This window comes from Rutidosis leptorrhynchoides, chromosome 2 (assembly GCF_046630445.1).
Source record: "Rutidosis leptorrhynchoides isolate AG116_Rl617_1_P2 chromosome 2, CSIRO_AGI_Rlap_v1, whole genome shotgun sequence".
NCBI lineage: Eukaryota > Viridiplantae > Streptophyta > Magnoliopsida > Asterales > Asteraceae > Rutidosis > Rutidosis leptorrhynchoides.
In genome coordinates this window covers 172,054,537-172,078,120 of record NC_092334.1, presented here as the reverse complement: position 1 = coordinate 172,078,120, position 23,584 = coordinate 172,054,537, and the positions used below count along the sequence as shown (strand labels likewise).

Below are 23,584 nucleotides of genomic sequence, written 5' to 3'. Positions count from 1 at the left end.
ATCCTGATGGTTCTATACAAAAACATAAAGCAAGGCTAGTAGCTAAAGGCTATTCACAATAGCCTGGAGTCGACTACAACGAAACTTTCGCACCCGTAGCATGACTGGATACTATAAGAGCTCTTGTGGCATTAGCAGCTCAACGAAGGTGGAAGATTCATCAACTAGATGTGAAATCTGCCTTTCTAAATGGGTTTCTCGAAGAAGAAATATATGTAGAGCAACCACAAGGGTTCATCCAGAAAGGAAAAGAAGATAAAGTCCTAAAGCTAAAGAAAGCCTTATATGGATTTAAACAAGCGCCACGCGCATGGTACAGTCGCATAGACAACTACTTCATAAGTTCAGGATTCAGGAGGAGTCAAAGTGAGCCTACACTCTACATTAAAACCCAAGGTAACTCTGACACTCTCATTATTTCCTTATATGTCGATGATCTAATATATACTGGAAACAATGAGAGAATGATACAAGAATTTAAAGAAGACATGATGAAAACGTTCGAGATGAGCGACCTTGGATTGATGCGCTATTTTCTTGGCATCGAAATCAGTCAAGAAAATGAAGGCATATTCATATGCCAAAAGAAATACACAGAAAATCTCCTGAAAAAGTTTAAACTATACGGTTGTAAAACTGTCGCGACGCCACTAGTTGCCAATGAGAAGATGAGACAAGAGGATGGATCAAAGAAAGCGGATGCTTCAAGATTCAGAAGTCTCATTGGAAGTCTACTATATCTAACAGCAACAAGACCAGACATCATGTACGCAACCAGTCTACTATCCAGGTACATGAAAAACCCTACACAAATACATTACGGAGCTTCAAAAAGAATATTAAGATACTAACAAGGTACCATAGACTATGGTATATGGTACAAGCCCACTATAGACTCGAAGCTTCAGGGATACGCAGATAGTGATTGGGCCGGATCGGTGGATGACATGAGAAGTACTTCTGGATACACATTCACACTTGGATCTGGAGTCTTCTCATGGGCATCAAAGAAACAAGAAACTGTGGCACAATCGTCAGCCGAAGCCGAGTACGTCGCAACCACAAACTCAGCTAATCAAGCTATATGGCTAAGAAGAATACTTGAAGACATGGGTGAAAAACAAGACGATGCTACACAAATATTCTGTGACAACAAGTCTGCAATTGCGATGGCTAAGAATCCCGTGTTTCATGGCAGAACAAAACACATTGATATCAAATATCACTTCTTACGAGAAGTCTCCGCCAAGAAAGATATTGAATTAAAATACTGCAAGACAGAAGAGCAGGTTGCAGATATTTTCACTAAAGCACTAACAAGACCAAAGTTCGAGTTTCTACGCAACATGCTTGGAGTAACATCGAAATCCATTAAGGAGGAGTGTTAAAATTAGTAATGCATTTCTAGAATAATCTAGACTTAATAGATATTTAGCTAATAGATATTTAGCTACTAATCACTAGAAATTACTAGAAGCTAGTGTAAATAGAAATCACTAGATTAGCTAGAAAATTCTAGCTTGATCATTAGCCGACTTAAGATGGCTATAAATAGCCACCATGTATTGCAAAGTAGATGTACCAAAACTTGAAGCAATAAAATCATTCCCTTAAAAATACTAAGTCTTCATATTCTATAAAACATTCCCTCATTCATAATAGTCCAACTAATATCACCACTAATTTGATACATTCAAAACTAAACATCAATTATAATTAATCAACAATTCTAACAATGCGTCAGGTAATATAGCTCATCTGGAATATTTCCATAAAAATGATTTCATCGAAGGTTGAGAATTCTCAAAAATGGACGTTATGTCCAAAACCATTTTGGAATGGTTCCAACGAATTCATTCCCACCATTTTAATTTTTTTTTTAAAAATTCCTAATTATTGGCCGGAGGTCCACTTGAAAGCAATCTCTCTATCCGTCGAATAGAGAGAGAGATGACTTTCTCTACTTTTGAGAATGTTTTCACTCTGGGTGGAGAAATGACTTGTCTTTATTCTTGGATAGGGGAAGGAGTTTCTACATCTCACCTCCCCATACACCACTTATGTGGTATTGGGTTTTGTTGTTGTTATTGTTGTTGTTGTTGTTGTTGTTATAGTATGGAATTAAAATCATCAACGATCAGCGATCTCAAAATCGAATATCAAAGTCAAAATGTATTTGAATAGAAAAAACAAATGTCCCAAATTTTGTATTGTTTATCAGCTCATTAATTAGAGTTTATAGGTTTGATTAGTTGTTGCAAAATTTATATGTTTTGTGGATTGTGCTAATTAAGGTTTGTGATTAATTAAGGTTTGTTACTCCATGAATTTATTTTATTATTGTTTCATATGCACTAATTGTTGAAGAAAATGATGTAATGATTTTGATAGGATCCAAAACTATGTTTCTTTGGGCGTGTGGATCTAGACCTGGCAAGGATTGTAATGTTTGAAAATTTGATAAAATTACTATTGTTTGTTTATTTTTGTTGATTTGGTCGTGCTAATAACTATTCCTGTTTTGTTTTGCAGATCGTCATCCATTAATGCAAAGTTACTTGAAGAAGTGATAACAACAATAAAAAAAAAAATAGTAATGACACACCCATTTGATCATTAGATCTATTCAGTTGTGGTTAAATGTATTGCATTTTTCAACCAAGTATATCTAGCCTAATTGTATTTCATTGTTTGTTTTATATGTCCTTGCAAAAATAGTAATGACACACCCATTTTTTATATGTCCTAATTGTATTTCATTGTTTGTTTTCGCTTTTGTAGATGAAGCATTTGAAATCTTAAATTTGAAGTGGGATGCATAATGCCTACTATTACTTTTAAGTTTGAACGAAAAATCAAAACTAAAATCAAAATTAGCCAACCCATTTCGCCAAAACCAATTCGAATCGGTTGGTTTTTTCGATTTAATAAACACCCATTTTAGTGAAGGTTAAGAAGTGTGAGATGGCCACTTTGAGCAATTAGTTAAATATTTATATATGGTAAATAAATAAATAACTAAGGTTAGAAATTACATACCCATCTAATTATTTCCGATTGTAGGACATCAAGAGTATACCTGGCAGCCATAAGAATCCCCACAACCCTTGCAAATACGCTTGCCGCTAACTCCCTGATTGTACCGAAAAAAAATAAAAAAATACACAAATGGCATAGTTAGTGATCGTGACAGTGTTTATGATCAGCGCGAGTTTTTTAGACTTTTAAAGGTACAACTTCATCTGTAAAAAGGGCTGAATCAAGAATGAAGCGCCTACCCTCCAAAAATTATACCATGACCCTTCTTTAATATCTCCCGTAGAGCAAATCTCACATATATTGGATAATCTCCCTAATCATACACAAAAGAATGAATGATCAAATTAAGAAAAGAATTAATATAAAGATACATCTATGTATATACATGTATAGATGCATGTATACACATACTGTACGTACGTCTGTACGTACGCACACGTACGTGTACGTATACACACACACACACACACACACACACACACATATATATATATATATATATATATATATATATATATATATATATATATATATATATATATATAATGGAAGAACTATAATTGAATTTAAAGAACTCATTGTTATATATATCTTAATTGGCATAAAAGAACTCATTGTTATTCATATCAATTCATTATACCCATATATATAGAGTGAGAATTTAAAGAGAACTCTTCAAATTTTAATATAATCTTTGCTTTTAAGAAAAAAATAGAGAACTACTTTTATTTATGTGAGCTTGTGGTGTAAGTCTTAGTGTGTAGTGTGAATAATTCATTACTTAGTAGCGATGCACAATATTTATTAAACAAATCATATTCATTTACTTGTTCACATACGTAAAGTTAAAACGATAATTTAACATTATTATTTAGGAGTTGTAATCAGGAGAAAACAAGGAAAAGGTTGAGATCCAAGGAGCACATCTCAGCCCTTGGATCTTTTTTGATCAATGCACCAGATTAAACCACCAATTTGTACAGCGAGAGTATTATCGTCATTTGCCAATTACACCCTTACGTACGTAACAAAACCACGAAGGCTATCGATCAAATCCCTCAAAAACCCTAACGGGTTCCTGGCGATCAGCGATTAACGTTTCTCCAGCGAACGATCAGTCATCTTCAACCTCGTTAACACCGTTATAGCTCCGATTGATGATCATACGATTCCTTAACGGATTTAAAGTTGATTCGTAAAAGCAGTCGATCACTCAAAAATTGCAGGATATACGAATTCGTTCTCAAAATCAATTGATATTCACCTTCAATTTAAGCAAATGGAACCAGAAATCGATATCAGTAACGAAGAACAAATCGAAATCCAGAATGCTGAAGGTATGTGTATTGTTTCTTCTTCAATCACATGTGATTACATTTGGATGAAACAGTATTTACTTTGAATTTGAGTAATTTCTTAGTCAATCACATGTAATTTCCAGTTAGAAAACTGAAAAATCACATGTAAGTGTTTTATGATATGCATTACTGTGATATAAAGTGATAATGATAAATAGAATGAAGACAGAAACTGAACTGTTGTAAATTTCCAGTTAGTCAGTCACATGTGATTGAGTTTAATGATATGTATTTTGTTGCTTGATTGTTTCACTACTGCGAATCAAATTGTCCAATCAATTAATCAATGGAAGCAGAATACGAAGCAATGGAGCCAGAAAACGAACCAATTGAAGTAGAATACGAGATCAGTGATGAAGAAATTATAGATAACACTAAAGGTATGTTTTTTGTTTCGTATTGGTTCACATGTGATTGCGTTTTTATGATAATACATTACTGTGAATTAAAATTGATTAGTGATCACATGTGAATGTGATTGCGTTTTATGTTAATACATGTGATTATACATATGATGAAATAAAACAGATTGTAAATTTTTTCGTATTAGATCACATGTGATTGGGTATTATGATGATACATTACTGTGATTTAATACTTGTGATTATATTGTGATTGTATTTATTCAATCACATGTGATTATCTTTATTTAATCACATGTGATTTTGTTTTATGATAATACTATATGTGATATGTATATTATTGTATCTCTTATCATGCACTTGTTTCTTGTTAAAAATAACTTGTGATTGTTAAAGTCATTTGTCATATGAATGAGTGAATAACAGTTAAATCGCATGTGATTATCTTTATTAGATATGAATGAGTGAAAATAACATATTAGTCAGCGATCATGTGTTAGTTGTTTAAGTTATATTTAGTGAACATTTAAATCACATGTGATTGTCTATTTTTTTTGGACAGCTTTAGATACACCAAAAGTAGCTACAACGCGTAAAAACGAAACACCAGGTGGTTCATTGTATTATGCACCAATCGTTGATGAAAGTTTACTACCAGTTGTTGAAAAAAATTATGGAACACTTGAAGAGTGTGAAAAAATGTATAGGTTATATGCGCTTAATGCATGTTTTGACATAAGAAAGTCGACTCAAAAGACTTTAAAATCTGGGTTAGTAAAGCAGAAATATTACTTGTGCAATAGGGGTGGCATACCAATGCAAGTGAACTTTGACACATTGCAAAGTAATAAAAAGCCAATTAAAAAAAGCAACATGGAATGCACCGGATGTAGGGCTAGGGTTAAATTCGACTGGGTGTATGAAACTAATACGTTTATACTGTCCGAATTTCAAGAACAACATAATGATGAGTTACTACCCCTAGAGTAGCGACATTTAAGTAAAGCGGAAAGACAGATGAAGTATGCAGAGCAGTTGTTTGTATACCATTCGTCAGTGTCAAATGTTGGTCCAACAAAAGCATACGAAGTTTATAGCAATATGAAAGGGTCTGAGAAAAATGTGCATGGGACTGTAACTGATCTAAGAAACCGGAGATGAGATTTGAATGTTTTTATCAATGCAAGTGATTCTCAAATGCTCGTTAACAAAATGGAAGAACGGAAGAAATATGTTCCTGGTTTTTCATTTGAGTACAAGCTTGAAAAAAGTCAACTACATTCAATTTTCTAGGCCGATGAAGTTGCAAAATGCAACTACAATGAGTTTAGTGACATAATCTTATTTGATGCAACGTGTAGAACGAACAGGTATGTTTTCTGGCTCACTAGAGTTTCTAAACACATGTGATTGAAATGTTTTATGGCTCACTAGGGTTTCTAATCACTTGTGATTGACATATTTTCTGGATCATTAAAGTTTACAATCACTTGTGATTGACATGTTTTCTTGGCTCATTATGGTTTCTAATCACATGTGATTGACATGTTATTTGGCTCATTACAATTTCTAATCACGTATGATTGACATGTTATTTGGCTTATTTGAGTTTCTTACATTATCTTTATATTGACAGGTACAACATGAAGTTTGTACCATTTACTGGCATAGATAACCACCGTAGGTGTGTCACTGTTGCTGTGAGATTGATCAGGAATGAAACAGCCGAGAGTTACACATGGCTTCTTAGATGTTTCATGAAGACATTCGAGAAAGAGCCAAACATGATAGTGACAGATCAGGACAAATCAATGACGATAGCGATAAAAGAGGTTTTTAAGACGGCAAAACATAGACTATGCATGTGGCACATTATGCGAAAGGTGCCATCAAAGGTATGAATTTAATCACATGTGATTGATATGTTTAATGATACATGATTTGCTTAATATGAATGATTAAAAATGATATGTAATTACAGATTCAAGAAGCAATTCCTACTATTGAAGATGAAGTAGAAAAAGGCTTCAAGAATAGACTTAATAAGCTTGTTTGGAATATGTACATCGAACCAAATGTTTTTGAAGAAAGATATGAAAAGTTGATGCACAATTTCTCATTGAAAAATGATAGTTAGTTCAAACATATGTTTGATATTATATCAACTTGGATACCAGCATATTTTATCGACACTGAAATGTTTGGTTTGATGCGAACTACTTCAAGATCAGAGAGTGAGAATGCTTTTTTCAAACTTTACAAGATCAGCAGCAAATCTATTAACTTTTATGGACGACTTTGAATCTGCAATGTTAAAACAGAGTTCAAAGCAAGAATTTTTGGATGCACAGACAATTAAGAAAAATTCAAAATTGTTAACTCAGCTTAAAATTGAAAAGCATGCATTAAAGGTTTACACACATGCTATTTTTGCAATCGTTCAAAAAGAGATTTATGAAGCATTGTATAGCTGTTTAGTGGATAATATGGACAAGGAGGAAGAAACGGAAATCTATGTTGTTAAAGAGGAAAAAGAGAAGATAAAAGAGGGTTCGAATGAAGAAAAACAGTTCTTCCATTACAAAGTAAAATTTATTTACATCTATGTTTATGTATATAATCACATGTGATTGCTGATTCAAAAATGTAGCCACTTATATCAGAACCTGTGAAAAATATTTACATGTCTATTTATATATGTAATCACATGTGATTGGCCAATCCCATCAAAAACTTTTTATCAATCACATGTGATTGATAATATAATTTTTTTTTAAGGTACTTCATAACAGCAAAGACGGATCAATGATATGTACATGTAGACACTATCTACGATATGGTCTTTTGTGTAGGCGCTATTTTTGGGTTTTAAAGAACAACAACATAGACGAAATCCCTGAAAAATACATAATGAGACGTTGAAGAAGGGACATAATATCACCCGAGTTAAGATCAAGGAGAAATCGATATGGCAATGAAACCATAGTTGTACAAGATTCTGTTAATGAAATTACCACAGTTGTTTATGATTGTGTGGAACTTATTGGCAGTGATGAAAAGATGCTACAAGTGGTTCTTGAAAAACTTATATTGTTGAAGAAAGAAGTTGAAGCTCAAGTGTCAAAACAGTCAAAGAAGAAAGATGATATAATTGGAAACATGATTGGAGTTTCAAAGCCTAATACAATAGAAATACAAAACCCACCCATTGGGAATTACAAAGGATGTGCAAATGATAAGCGTCTAATGAGTGGAAAAGAGAAGGGAATAAAGGAAAGCAAAAAGAGAAAGATTACTTGCGATAAATGTGGACGTGACGATCACAATCAGAGGACTTGTGACAAACAAAAGAAACCAAAACAACAAGATGAAACTTCATAAATCTGATGATACTGAATTATTGAACGATTTTTTTTATTTTTTTATTCTCTTTCGTATAATTGTGAAATTCCGATGTTACTATGAAATGCTTGCATTACATTTTTTATGTTTGTTATTTTCATACAATTGTGATAAAAGAAGTATTTCAATCACATGTGATTAGATAAGCCAATGACATGGTAAACTATTTTCTTATATTTGATTGCTTGGTAGAAATCACATGATTTTCTTTTACAAAATCACAAGCTTATATCACATGTGTTAAGTTACAGTGATTAACAATGCAGAATCACAAGTGATTTTGATTGCCAATGCAGAATCACAAGTGATTGGTGGATAATAAATAAGTGATTAAAAACACAAGTGATTGCCAATACAGAATCACAAGTGATTAACAATGCAGAATCACAAGTGATTGGTGATTAACAATGAAGAATCGCAAGTGATTGTTAGATAATAAATAACTGATTAAAGACACAAGTGATTGCAAATACAGAATCATAAGTGATTGGTGATTGGCAATGAAGAATCACAAGTGATTGATAGATACTAAATAAGTGATTAAAAACACAAGTGATTGCCAATACAGAATCACAAGTGATTAACAATACATAATCACAAATGGTTGGTGATTGCCAATGCAGAATCACAAGTGATTGGTAGACAATAAATAAATGATTAAAAATACAAGTGATTGCCAACCATAAACCATAATAGATACAAGTGATTAATCAACCATAGTCCATACAATGTGATTTACCATTCAACAAAAACATGGATATGCTAAAAAAATATCGTGTACCAAATAACATATTTGTTAACACATAAAACGTTCAACAAAAATAAAATCTGGTGTTTTTTTTTAACATAACACTTCACTTGATTTTTGAGAAGGACTCCTTTGATTTCTCAACCCGCTCATCTCTTGAGTTTTTTGCAGTCGCAACAACATTCCTATAGTCTTCTTTTGGATGAAGGATGTTGAACCTATTTGCATTTATAATCATCTGATTGGCATGCAAATTTAGAGGATATGTTAAAAATTTTGCTGCATACCGAACTCTCAACTTCCTGAGCTGATTATTTTGAACCAACGATTCCGAAGCCAATTCCTCCGTCCAATCTGTCTCGGGTGTGGCTTTGAATCTGTCCATGTAGTACATGGCAAAAACTCCATAATCAATAACATTATCTCTCGTTATCCATGGTATATTGATTCTAATTGGATGAATGTCTTCAATCATCTTCGCCTTTAGATGATTTTGTGATTTAAGATGCTCACCAAAGCAATATTGATGAGAAAACAAATCAGAAAAATAAAGATCAGCTTTTCAAAATCACATGTGCTAATGATTGTTTGTAATCACATGTGATTGTATCATTCAATCACATGTGATTGAATAGTCTAATGACATGTTCACTGAAATAAATATAAAGTGCTAATTCATATATGAAATATTATACAATAAACAATATGCAGAAAACATATTTAAATATACAAAACAAGTAAATTAAAAAAAAAAAAAGATAAACTAACCACAAGGTTGCAAACTTTGGTATATTTTGCGTGGAAGTGCATCGTTAGTTTATTATTGTCAAGTATGAAGAGCTTTGGAACTTTCAAATCAAACACAAGGACAAAGAAATGATCATTTCTGCAGATTGGGAAAAACACCTGTAGAAAAGATTTAAAATAAAATAATAAATTTTTAGCATAAAAAATAATTGATTATTATATTACAGAACAAAATAAACAAAAATGTAAAGTAAAATAACATACCAGCTCAGTTTTGCGAAAAGAAACATCGTTGGGATACACTTTAAACAATGATGACACATTTTCTTGAAATGATTTGAGTTTATCTTCTTTTTTCAACTTTTTGTCATACATGTCTGACCACTGTATAAAATAAACGAACATACATTAAAAACTGTAACAAATAAATGCAAACAATAAATATGATTGGCATGCTGAATCTGAAAGGACCCGTTCATATAAATTATAAACAATTCACAATAGTTGATTACATCGCGAGGTATTTGACCTCTATATGATACATTTTACTAACATTGCATTCGTTTTTAAAAGACAAACTTTCTTTACATCGAAAGTTGATGACATGCATACCATTTCATAAAACATCCAACTATAATTGACTTAATAATAATCTTGATAAACTCAACGACTCGAATGCAACGTCTTTCGAAATATGCCATGAATGACTTCAAGTAATATCCTTAAAATGAGCTAATGCACAGCGAAATATTTCTTTAATACCTGAGAATAAAATGCTTTAAAGTGTCAACCAAAAGGTTGGTGAGTTCATTAGTTTATCATAAATAATCATTTTCAATAATATAATAGACCACAAGATTTCCATTTCCATTTCTCATAAACATCAACTCATATCAAGCATTTCGCACTGCATAGAGATAAAAATCATTCATATGGATTGAACACCTGGTAATCGACCTTAACAAGATGCATATAGAATATCCCCATCATTCCAGAACAACCTTCGGACATGATAAATTCGAAGTACTAAAGCATCCGGTACTTTGGATGGGGCTCGTTGGGCCCGATAGATCTATCTTTAGGATTCGCGTCAATTAGGGTGTCTGTTCCCTAATTCTTAGATTACCAGACTAAAAGGGGCATATTCGATTCGATAATCCAACCATAGAATGTAGTTTCGATTACTTGTGTCTATTTCGTAAAACATTAATAAAAGCAGCGCATGTATTCTCAGTCCCAAAAATATATATCGCAAAAGCATTTAAAAGAGAGCAAATGAAACTCACTATTCTGTATTTTGTAGTAAAAATACATATGACGACATTGAACAAGTGTAGGGTTGGCCTCGGATTCACGAACCTATATCATTTATATATATATATTAACACATATAATTGTACTCGAACAAATTCATATATATTATTAATAGTTGTTATTTTAGTAAATTATATGTTTCATTAATAATTTAATTAACTATATTTATCTTATATGCTTTAGATAAGTAATTAGTATTTATTATAAAAATATTAGTATAGTTAGGTTATATGTATTAAATAAATTTTTATATAACTAATGTTTATTTAGTAAAATATTAATGAAAAGTTGTTTCTTTATATAATAATAAAAATGATAAAATAATAATAATAATGATAATACTAGTAATAACAATAATGATAATAATAATATAAATAAAAATAATGATACTTAATATAATAAAAATAATGATATTATTAATGATAAAAATAATAATAAAAAAATGATAATTTTAAATATAATGTTAATTTTAATAATAATAACAATTTTAATAAAAATAAAAATAATTTTAATAAATATGATAAATAAAAATTAAAAAAAATGATAATAATAATAATATTAACAATAGTATTAATATTAATATATTTATAGTATTGATAATAATTATAATTTTAATAATAATTATAATAAAATTTCAATAATAAAAGATAACATATATAATCTATGGCCTTAATTAGCTTTTTTACGTATTCATAATATTATTTATTATCAATACTTATGGTTTTATCTGTATTTGCATCATACTTTCGTACTCATGATCATAATATTATTCATAATCATTAATATTACTTTTACTACTATTTTCATATATTCAACTTTTAGTCATGATTAACATCTTTAATATTTATAAGTTTCTAATAATAATAATAAAATCATTAATAATATTAACAATAATAATAATAATGGCAAATAATAATAGAAATAAGAGTTTTACCATCAAGATCATCATGGATTCGTGTTATCATTATCATGTTATTATGATCATCATTGACACCTTATTCATTATCATTATCTTATTCAATACCATCATCATCACCTTAAATCGTCTTCCTAATTATCATCATCGATCATGAAATGTTTTCACAGTATCGTCATCATACATCATCTACCATTATCATCAAACCCATTTCATGATATATCATTATCCTAACTTCTATCATTATCATTTTCTTTTTCTAATATCAACATAATCATATCGTTAACATCATCATGTTCATGTCATCACTTAATCATCCTGATAATCATCACAATAATCATCATCCTTATTATTAACGCGTACAATTATCATCATCATAATCCATCTCTCGTCCCAACAAGCATAATCCCTTACTAGTTTAAAAGAAGATAGCCCAATTAGATTTATAGGAGCCCACTTTATTAATTCAAGTGTTCGATTAATTGGATCCACCAAATTCTAACACTAATTGTTTAAAAATCTCTGGCCTGATTCTAGTATCTTTTCCTACAGCAACAAGACCCAACAATCATACCCATTAACAAGTCAAAAAGCGTAATCGTTTAATTATTAAAACATCACCGAAAGTAATGCACTTGCAGCAGTCCTAGTCGATTACTAAAGCAACAGTAACGAATTCAAAAGGTGTTTGATGGTTGAAAAAGGAGGTAGGCACAGCAGCAGTAAGTACGTATATTTTAGCAGCTGAAGCAGTTAACCATGGTGCCGGTTTTGATGGTGTTTTGGTGTGGTTTTAACTTGAACGGAAAATAGAAACAATCACTGTAGCAGTAGCAATAAAACAACCATTAACGACTTGTAATGGTTTCTGGGTTTGTTAAAAAAAAATTCAATAGTAAGGAAGAGAGAGAGTGAGGGGTGGCTCGTGGTTGTCTGTAACAGATAAATGCACAAGTGTAGCGACTTGTAACAATCGTATAATTATAGCAGCCTGCAACAACTTTGATCGAGCCATAAATAAAACATGAAGCAATTCAGTGATTAAATAAGTGTTATCGAATGGTGGTGGGTGGAGGATGGTGGCTACGGTTTGGTGATATGGGTGATGAATGTGGTAATGGTTTGATATTTCACGAAGAAGAAGAAGCAAGAAAGTGATTCGAGTGTTGTGATGTAGGTGACGGTAGGGTGATGGGTTTTAGGTTGAAGATCGAACATAAACAGTATCACTTCGGTTCAATATTAATTACAAACATGAGTAAATTAATAGTAGCAAGATGGTTCGATTATGTTGATTGTTTTGGCTCGTTAGACTTTAACAGAAACAAGAGGTGTTCGTAGTTGTATAAACAAGGCAAGTAGTAGTTGTAGTTTGATGATGTGTGATGTTCAAGTTGGGCACATAAATGACACAGAAATAGAAGTAATAACGAAAATGGGTGTTCGGGTGATGGTGAAAGGTGTCGTGGTGTTGGTTTGGTGATCTTAGAACAAAGGTGATGGGAGTGGCGTTCGACAGTTGGGAGTGGTGGTGATTGATCAATTGAAGAAGATGAAATGGGTTTTAGGTGGTTGTATGAAATCTAAGTTATATGTATATGTATATATATTTACATAAGCAGTTATAATTATATAGTATTAGATAAAGAAGAAAAGAGAAAGTAGAATATATTACTCCCTCCGTTGATTAAGGAAAGAAAACACCGGAAATGGAATTCGAATAATAATAATAATATAATAATAATTATAATATAATTTAAAAATAAAACGTGTGATTAAGTTAGCCGCCGTCTACTATTTCATTCATGGACTGTGTATTGTGCACTATTTGAAATCAGTGGCGGATAAAAGTCTTCGGAAAAATCTCATATTTTTAAATTAACTATATTTATTTATTTCGGTCTTTATGGTATAAAATTTGATCATTAATTTACTGAATAAAAATTACATCAACTGTCCCTCTCAATTCTGGGTAAAATATAAAAAGTTCTAAAATTTAACAAACAGCTCCTAAATACATTTTTAATAAGTCTATACTTTATAGAACTCATTTTTGGATCACCGTTTATTTTAAAATCACATAAGTTCTGTGATGCCCCGTACAAAAATAACGTGTACGGATCATCAACAACAGGATCATTACAAGGTCATACACTATATGCTGTTTTAAAATAAGTTTGCATTCATAAAACGGAGTGACGTCTTAACCAACATTAAAAGTTTTACAACCGATAGTCTGCTTCTACGAATAGAAGGCAATAATAATAGTACGTGACCCATAGGTCGTTACAAATTCATTGTTTCAAAAGTAACAAAGTTTGAATGCAAAATAAACGTTTCATGCGAAGACATCTCTAATAAGCTCAGCGGGAGTCTACAAAGCATGGCAACTACAGCGGAAGCAATCAAACCTTAAGCACCTGAGAAAAACATGCTTAAAAATGTCAACACAAAGTTTGGTGAGCTATAGTTTAATGTAACAGTAATGTAAGGTAGGCCACGAGATTTCAGTGTTTCATAACAGTATGAAAAGTATATGTATAACCGTGGGCACTTGGTAACTAATTTAACGTAAATAACACCCCCTAAAAGTACACTTGGCGAGTGCGTAAGTTTAAGAAGTATTAAACACCCGTTAAATGCTAGCGCTACTAGCCCGAGTGGGGATGTCAAACCCTATGGATCCATATCTAAGATTCGCGTTCACCGGTTCAAAGACCAATGACTAAACGTTACCGAGCTAAGGGGAAAGTTTATGCCGTTGTATAACCCACACATATATAAAGTTTAAGTACTCGTTCCTAGTATGTAACACATAAAATGCGCATGTATTCTCAGTCCCAAAATAGTTAAAGTAAAAAGGGATGCTATAACTCACAGTGGAAAGTAGTAAAAGTCGATACGCGGGAATAGTAAGCAAGTGGTTGGTCCGGAAGGTCCTCAACCTAAGTCAAAAGTTAATAAGTCAGTAAATCGTTCTCAAAGGTTTAAAATTATGTAAATTAGGTCTTAAGTATCATCATCATTTATCATTAATCAAAAAGTGTAAAGTAAGTTTCAATCAAGAATAGAGTTTGAAATAAAGGCTGATTTCGTTTAGTCGCCACGACCTCTATACAAACTGAAATGAGGTAATACCAGTGGCCATGGCTCCATATATGAGTCCGCTAGAGGCTGACCAATTTCCAAAACCAAACTCATCTTCATTTGACCGTGGCGATGGTTTAAGTGCGAGTAGGTCAGAAATTTCAGCACAACGTTAAAAGGGTGTAGTGACTTTCGGATGGCCATAAATCCTAAACCGTAACTCGGATTAAGACGAGGTCTAAATGGAAAATCATCTAATAGAACCGATCTAGCTGGAAATCAACTTTTACAATAGCCCAGGTTACTAATCAGTTCCAGAAAATAGTAAGTAAGGTGTTCCGGTGGGTTCTTGGTGCTTGATGCTCATCACGGTTCTCATCCTTGATGCTTATAGCTTCAAGTGTACAACTCGTTGATGTGTTTGCATCATTTTAACCAAGTTTTGACAATCATAACACTAGTGTAAGTCTAAGATATGTAGCACAACTCAATTAAGGGTTGTAAGTAGTTTGATGAACCAAAGTTACATCAAGATCTTAGATTCGACACATACATGATTTCTAATAGTAATATTAAGCTACAAACTTGAAAGTAAACTAAATAAACAAGATATTAAGTTGTAGAACTTAGATCTTAGTTAGATCTTAAAGATCCTAGACTAGAAAGTCTAGATCTAGTGTTCTTAATTTAGATCCTAAGTTATAGAACTTGGATCTTCACTTTGATGAAACCATAAGTTATGAAACTTAGATTTTCAACTTGTAAAATGTATATAAGCTTATAAGCTCTTGTTTACAACAAATTTGGAAGACCATAAGCTATAGAAACTTAGATCCAACACAAGTGTATGAAGTTATAACTAAAAAGTTATACTTCCATGTTCTTGAACTTATAAAGTTAACTTTAGTTTCAAGAAATATGAGATCAAGCTTAACTAGTAATACTTGACCAAATTTAACAACATCACAACTTAAAGTACTTACAAAAGAAAGAAATAAACTAAAGTTACAAGTATTATGTTCATGTTTGTTTCATACTTAAGAAGATTCAAGTCAAGCTTGGATCTTAAGAATTTAAGTCTACAAAACATGAACACAAGTATGATTATAAAGTTTATAAACTTTAAATCTTATAACATTTAAGTGTAGAACCATAAACTAACAAGTTTAGATTCTTGTTCTTGATTCTTCATCAAACAAAAGATGGAAGTAGCCAAGATTACATGAAGATTCAAGCTAGATAACTTGATCTTTAACAACAACAAACAACAAGTAATCAAAGCAAGTAAAATGATGATGAATATTTTCGGTTTTAATGGAAGAAAAAGAAAGTAAATAAAGCTTTGTTACTTACAAAGTTTGAGAGAAAATGTGAGAGAAAGAGAAGTGTAAAATGAAATGTGTGTGTGGAATGAAGAATACTAGTGAATAAGTAACACAAAAAAAAAAAATTAAACTCCCTCCTAGCTAGTGTTGGCCGACGGTTTTTAAGGCGAAAGGGGAAAGGTCAACTTGCTTCTTTCATGCATGGGGAGAAGGTGAAAGCTCAAAATGGATTAAAGTTAGATGTATGGGAAAGAGTTCTAGCATGCTTGTAGTATTTGTCTCCAAATTAACTTAATTAATCCAAGTTTAAACTTAATAAGTTACTAGTAATATGTTGGGCTCTCAACTAGTCCATTAAATGTGTAGGTGGGCTTCCAAGTCCATATAATAAAAGCCCAACTCCAAGTAACCAACAAATAAATAAAAAGCCCAAGTAATTAACTACTAACATTAGTTAATTAAAAATGATTAATAATAATTAATCATGTACGTAAATAATATTTGAAATATTATTCATGAAAAGTACGTGTGTCACAAAGACAAGTCGAGACATGTAAAGTCAATTACGATAACAAGTAAATGTATAAAAATACATTTATTAACACGCAATTATTTATAATAAATATTAATAAATCTAAGTCGAAAAATCCAGGGTCGTTACATTACCCACCTGTTAAAGAAAATTTCGTCCCGAAATTTTAAGCTGAGGTAGATGGAGGAGTTGGGAAAGGTGAGGATACTTCTGCATCATTTGATCCTCTCGCTCCCAGGTAAACTCAAGTCCTCATTTGGCATTCCATCGAACTCGGACGATCGGAATCCTGTTGTGTTTCAAAGTTTTGACCTCACGGTCCATAATTTTGACAGGTTCTTCCACGAAGTGGAGTATGTCATCAATTGTAAGTTCCTCCAATGGTATGACATGTTCCGGTTCAGCAAGACACTTCTTCAAATTCGATACATGAAAGGTAGGATGAACTGAGCTCAATTGAGTCGGAAGATCCAAACGGTAAGCAACGGGTCCAACACGTTCCAAGATTTTAAAAGGACCAATGTATCGCTGGTTGAGCTTCCCACGTTTTCCAAAACGGATCACACCTTTTCAAGGCGCGACCTTCAACATTACACGGTCACCCACGTTGAATTCAAAGTCTTTACGTTTAAGGTCTGCATAACTCTTTTGGCGATCACGGACCGTCTTGAGTCTCGCTTGAATTTGGACAATCTTCTCAGTTGTTTCATGGATTATCTCGGGTCCGGTGATTTGCTTTTCACCTACTTCGGCCCAACAAATAGGAGATCGGAATTTACGGCCATACAATGCTTCAAAAGGTGCGACATTAATACTCGAATGATAACTGTTGTTGTAAGAGAATTCGGCTAGCGGCAAATGCCTTTCCCAAGCCTTTCCAAAATCAATAACACAAGCACGTAACATGTCCTCCAAGGTCTAAATCGTGCGTTCGCTTTGCCCATCGGTCTGTGGGTGATACGCAGTACTCATGTCGAGATGAGTCCTCAAGGCTTCTTGCAAAGAACGCCAAAATCTGGAAGCAAAACAGGGATCGCGATCTGAGATGATCGATAAGGGCACACCATGACGAGATACAACCTCTTTTATGTATAGTTGAGCGAGTCTCTCCATCGTATCAGTTTCCTTCATGGCTAAGAAGTGTGCAGATTTGGTAAGACGATCAACAATAACCCAGATGGTATCGTATCCACCCTCCATCTTTGGTAGTTTCATAATGAAGTCCATTGTTATCCTTTCCCACTTCCATTGCGGGATTTCCGGTTGCTGAAGTAACCCGGATGGCCTTTGATGTTCGGCCTTAACCTTCGAGCAAGTCAAACACTTTGATAATGCTAAAAACGAACATATATTTCATAGCATTATTCCTCAAGAAAGACAAGCTTTTAGTTGCAATTGTTCTATTTACAAGAGATATTCGTTTAAATAATAAAAGGTGAAGACAAAAGACAGATTCGACGAATTGAAGACGCAAACGACCAAAAATCTCAAAAGTACAAAAGACAATCAAAGAGGTTCCAATTATTGATAAGAAACGTCTCGAAATTACAAGAGTACAAGATTCAAAACGCAAAATACAAAATATAAAATTGTACGCAAGGACGTTCGAAAATCCGGAACCGGGACCAGAGTCAACTCTTAACGCTCGACGCAACGGACTAAAAATTACAAGTTAACTATGCATATAAATATAATATAATATATAATTAATTATATTAATTATATATATATTATATATATATATTATAAAACCGTCGGCAGAGAAACTCCAAGGGTGTGAGCTGTAAATACATTCTCCGCGACTCGCGGAATTTGAAGAGGATTTTGCCGCGAGTCGCGGAGCCCCAAAAATCAACTCTGGCTATAAAGCAAACCGAATTCTGATCATTTTTCATATTCTATTTCTCTCATCTCTCTATCTATACGATATATATATATAATTTATATTTTAATTTTAATTTTAATTATAATTCTAATAATAAGGGTATGTTAGCGAATGTTGTAAGGGTGTAAGTCGAAATTCTGTCCGTGTAACGCTACGCTATTTTTAATCATTGTAAGTTATGTTCAACCTTTTTATATTAATGTCTCGTAGCTAAGTTATTATTATGCTTATTTAAAACGAAGTAATCATGATGTTGGGCTAATTACTAAAATTGGGTAATTGGGCTTTGTACCATAATTGGGGTTTGGACAAAAGAACGACACTTGTGGAAATTAGACTATGGGCTATTAATGGGCTTTATATTTGTTTAACTAAATGATAGTTTGTTAATGTTAATATAAAGATTTACAATTGGGCGTCCCTATAAATTACCATATACACTCGATCGGACACGATGGGCGGGGTATTTATATGTACGAATAATCGTTCATTTAACCGGACACGGGAATGGATTAATAGCCACTAGAATAATTAAAACAGGGGTGAAATTACATTCAAGGGTAATTGGTGTAATTGTTAACAAAGTAGTAAAACCTTGGTTTACACGCAGTCGATAACCTGGTGTATTCATTAAACAAAGTATTAAAACCTTGTTACAATTCGAATCCCCAATTAGTTGGAATATTTAACTTCGGGTATAAGAATAATTTGATGAGGACACTCGCACTTTATATTTATGACTGATGGACTGTTATGGACAAAAACCAGACGGACATATTAAATAATCCAGGACAAAGGACAATTAACCCATGGGCATAAAACTAAAATCAACACGTCAAACATCATGATTACGGAAGTTTAAATAAGCATAATTCTTTTATTTCATATTTAATTTCCTTTATTTTATATTTAATTGCACTTCTAATTATCGCACTTTTATTTATTGTTATTTAATCGCACTTTTAATTATCGTACTTTTTAATTATCGCAATTTTATTTTATCGCACTTTTATTATTCGCAATTTCATTATCGTTATTTACTTTACGCTTTAATTTAAGTCTTGTATTTATTTTATATTTTACATTAGGTTTTAACTGCGACTAAAGTCTTAAAATCGACAAACCGGTCATTAAACGGTAAAAACCCCCCTTTATAATAATAATATTACTTATATATATATTTGTATTTTTAATAAAAGTAAACTAATATAGCGTTGAGCTTTGTTTAAAGATTTCCCTGTGGAACGAACCGGACTTAATAAAAACTACACTAATGTACGATTAGGTACACTGCCTATAAGTGTTGTAGCAAGGTTTAAGTATATCCATTCTATAAATAAATAAATATCTTGTGTAAAATTGTATCGTATTTAATAGTATTTCCTGCTAAAATTAATAACTATTTTATATACACCTCGCATAACATCAAGTATTTTTGGCGCCGCTGCCGGGGAACCATCTTAAAAGCCGGAAGCGCAACGCTAATATAAAAAAAAAAAAAAAAAGGGATTTTTTTTGTTTACTTTTATTAAAATTCGTTTTTGTAAAAATACGTTTTAAATATTCAAAAATATAAAAAGAAAAACAAAAATTTATATATTTTTAAGAGTTTGTTAAAAGTTTTATAAGTTTCTTTATCTTTATTTTAGTTTATAATAATATAAATTTTATTAAATATCTTTTATATATAGAAAAAACAGAAAACAGAAAATAAAAAAAAATAAAAAATATAAAAACGCGTAAAATTTCAAACCTGTCAGCTGAATTCTGGAACCCCGCGACTCGCGGGGTTTGATGCTTTAATTGCCGCGACTCGCGGAGCCTTTCTGACAAGCGACAAAAAGCCCTAATTTAGCATTAATTACGGGTATTAATTAATTATTATTATTATTTAACCCTAATAATTATTATTATTATTATTAGTTTTATTTTAACTTTTACTTTTTAATTAATTTGTATTTTTAGTTTAATTAATTTATTTAAATTGTAAAATTAGTAGTTTTATTAAATAAATAATATAAAAATAATATTTTTATAAAATTGTACTTTTTACAACTTTTTGTATATTTTTATATTTTGTCCCTTTTTAATCGTTTTAACGTAATATTTGTATTTTTAGCTCATATTTAATTTTAAACTTAGTTTTTGCCATAGTCATTTTTACTCCTAGATTTTTAGGCTTTGCCGTAGAATTCCTTAAGTGCTTTTTCTTTAGACTAAGATTTAGGTGCTTTAGAATTTTGTGACGCCTTTTTAAGTTTTAGTTTCTTTTTAAGTTATTTCCATTTTGGATTTAGTTTTTCCTGTAAGCTTTAATATTTTTAGGCCTTTTACTATGTATCAATTATCATTCCAATTAGTAATATCAATTTGCGATTATAATTTTAAGTTAGTTGTAGTAATAAGGTTAGGTTAGTATTTTTAAGTTTTTATAAGTTTCTTTTATTTTTCCGTCACCTTTTATTTTTCAACCATTTTTTCTTTTTCAACCTTTTTCGACGAACTCTTTTTCTCTCTTATTTCTCGCTATTCTAGTTTTTAGGACTTAGAATTTTTTCTACTTCTTATCTAAATTTCTTAAAATTACGAAAATTTATTTTAAGTGGTTAAATTAATAGACATCAAAATTTTCTGGTTCGTAGTAATAGTTGGATTTGTACGTGGACCGGGTTATTGGAGCCAAACAGTCCTCAATTATATTGAGACCAAATGAATCCTGCCCCTCTGCTGCATCTTTTGGCTATTCGAAACGTGGGCAAAATCAGAAAAGTCTATTGATTGGATAACTTATTATAATTTTTCTTTCCTTTTAAAAACTAATAGGATATTCAGTGAATGCACCGAGCAAGACGTTCATCACCTTTTGTACGTTCACCACCTGTAACTAGATCAAGACATCGTTTAACAAATATAACCGCCGTTGATTTTTCTTTAGAATCGTCATCCAGTCGACCAAGTACTTCAGTTCAAATTTCCGATAATCCATTTTTTGAACCCGACCTCACAATTGAGAATCCGGGGAATATTCAGGAACTGTTCATAGATCCTGAACCATTAAACTTTCCTCCGGAACCACCAATCATTCAAACAGAGATTGTTGAGGAACGAACCATTAAATCTGAATCCTCTAGTGATACCGATTCAACAAATTCAATTATGGAGAATCTGGAACCCTTAAGTATGGAAGACCGAATGAGAGCTAAACGCACTGGCCAAGGTCACGCAATTACTCATCCAGACATTAATGCGCCAGATTATGAAATCAAAGGACAAATTCTACACATGGTGACTAATCAATGCCAATTTAGTGGTGCGCCGAAGGAAGATCCAAATGAACATCTACGTACCTTTAATAGGATCTGCACACTATTTAAAATACGAGAAGTGGAGGATGAACAGATATATCTCATGTTATTTCCCTGGACTTTAAAGGGAGAAGCCAAAGATTGGTTGGAATCGTTACCTGAAGGGGCGATTGATACATGGGATGTTTTAATTGACAAATTTCTTAAACAATTCTTTCCTGCATCTAAAGCCGTAAGACTTCAAGCAGAAATTGTTACGTTCACACAGAAACCAAATGAAACTCTATATGAGGCGTGGACAAGATATGGAAAGTTGTTAAGAGGATGTCCGCAACATGGTTTAGACACCTGTCAAATAGTACAAATATTCTACCAAGGATGCGACATCACTACAAGAAAAGACATAGATATAGCAGCTGGTGGTTCTATTATGAATAAAACCGAAACTGATGCTTACAAAATTATTGATAATACTGCTTCCCACTCACATGAGTGGCACCAAGAAAAAAATATCATTAGATCATCTAAAGCAGCTAGAGCCGATAATTGGGGTTTGGACAAAAGAACGACACTTGTGGAAATTAGACTATGGGCTATTAATGGGCTTTATATTTGTTTAACTAAATGATAGTTTGTTAATGTTAATATAAAGATTTACAATTGGGCGTCCCTATAAATTACCATATACACTCGATCGGACACGATGGGCGGGGTATTTATATGTACGAATAATCGTTCATTTAACCGGACACGGGAATGGATTAATAGCCACTAGAATAATTAAAACAGGGGTGAAATTACATTCAAGGGTAATTGGTGTAATTGTTAACAAAGTAGTAAAACCTTGGTTTACACGCAGTCGATAACCTGGTATATTCATTAAACAAAGTATTAAAACCTTGTTACAATTCGAATCCCCAATTAGTTGGAATATTTAACTTCGGGTATAAGAATAATTTGATGAGGACACTCGCACTTTATATTTATGACTGATGGATTGTTATGGACAAAAACCAGACGGACATATTAAATAATCCAGGACAAAGGACAATTAACCCATGGGCATAAAACTAAAATCAACACGTCAAACATCATGATTACGGAAGTTTAAATAAGCATAATTCTTTTATTTCATATTTAATTTCCTTTATTTTATATTTAATTGCACTTCTAATTATCGCACTTTTATTTATTGTTATTTAATCGCACTTTTAATTATCGTACTTTTTAATTATCGCAATTTTATTTTATCACACTTTTATTATTCGCAATTTCATTATCGTTATTTACTTTACGCTTTAATTTAAGTCTTGTATTTATTTTATATTTTACATTAGGTTTTAACTGCGACTAAAGTCTTAAAATCGACAAACCGGTCATTAAACGGTAAAAACCCCCCTTTATAATAATAATATTACTTATATATATATTTGTATTTTTAATAAAAGTAAACTAATATAGCGTTGAGCTTTGTTTAAAGATTTCCCTGTGGAACGAACCGGACTTACTAAAAACTACACTACTGTACGATTAGGTACACTGCCTATAAGTGTTGTAGCAAGGT

At 32.0% G+C, this 23,584-nt stretch overlaps 1 protein-coding gene and 1 long non-coding RNA gene across 2 annotated transcripts; one reads left to right on the top strand and one right to left on the bottom strand.

Annotated features, from left to right (window-relative positions):
- The first annotated feature begins 5,776 nt into the window (after positions 1-5,776).
- Positions 5,777-6,896, top strand: LOC139888426 (protein FAR1-RELATED SEQUENCE 5-like). The gene is made up of 4 exons (XM_071871436.1): positions 5,777-5,893; positions 6,053-6,129; positions 6,396-6,654; positions 6,741-6,896. The coding sequence occupies exons 1-4, from the start codon at positions 5,777-5,779 to the stop codon at positions 6,894-6,896; spliced, it is 609 nt and encodes a 202-aa protein (XP_071727537.1).
- Positions 6,897-9,462: 2,566 nt separating this feature from the next.
- On the bottom strand, positions 9,463-10,040 carry LOC139891568 (uncharacterized). Its single transcript, XR_011773706.1, has 3 exons — positions 9,921-10,040; positions 9,678-9,815; positions 9,463-9,560 (listed from the first exon to the last, which is right to left on the bottom strand). It is a non-coding gene; the product is annotated as an uncharacterized lncRNA (long non-coding RNA).
- Positions 10,041-23,584: the final 13,544 nt, after the last annotated feature.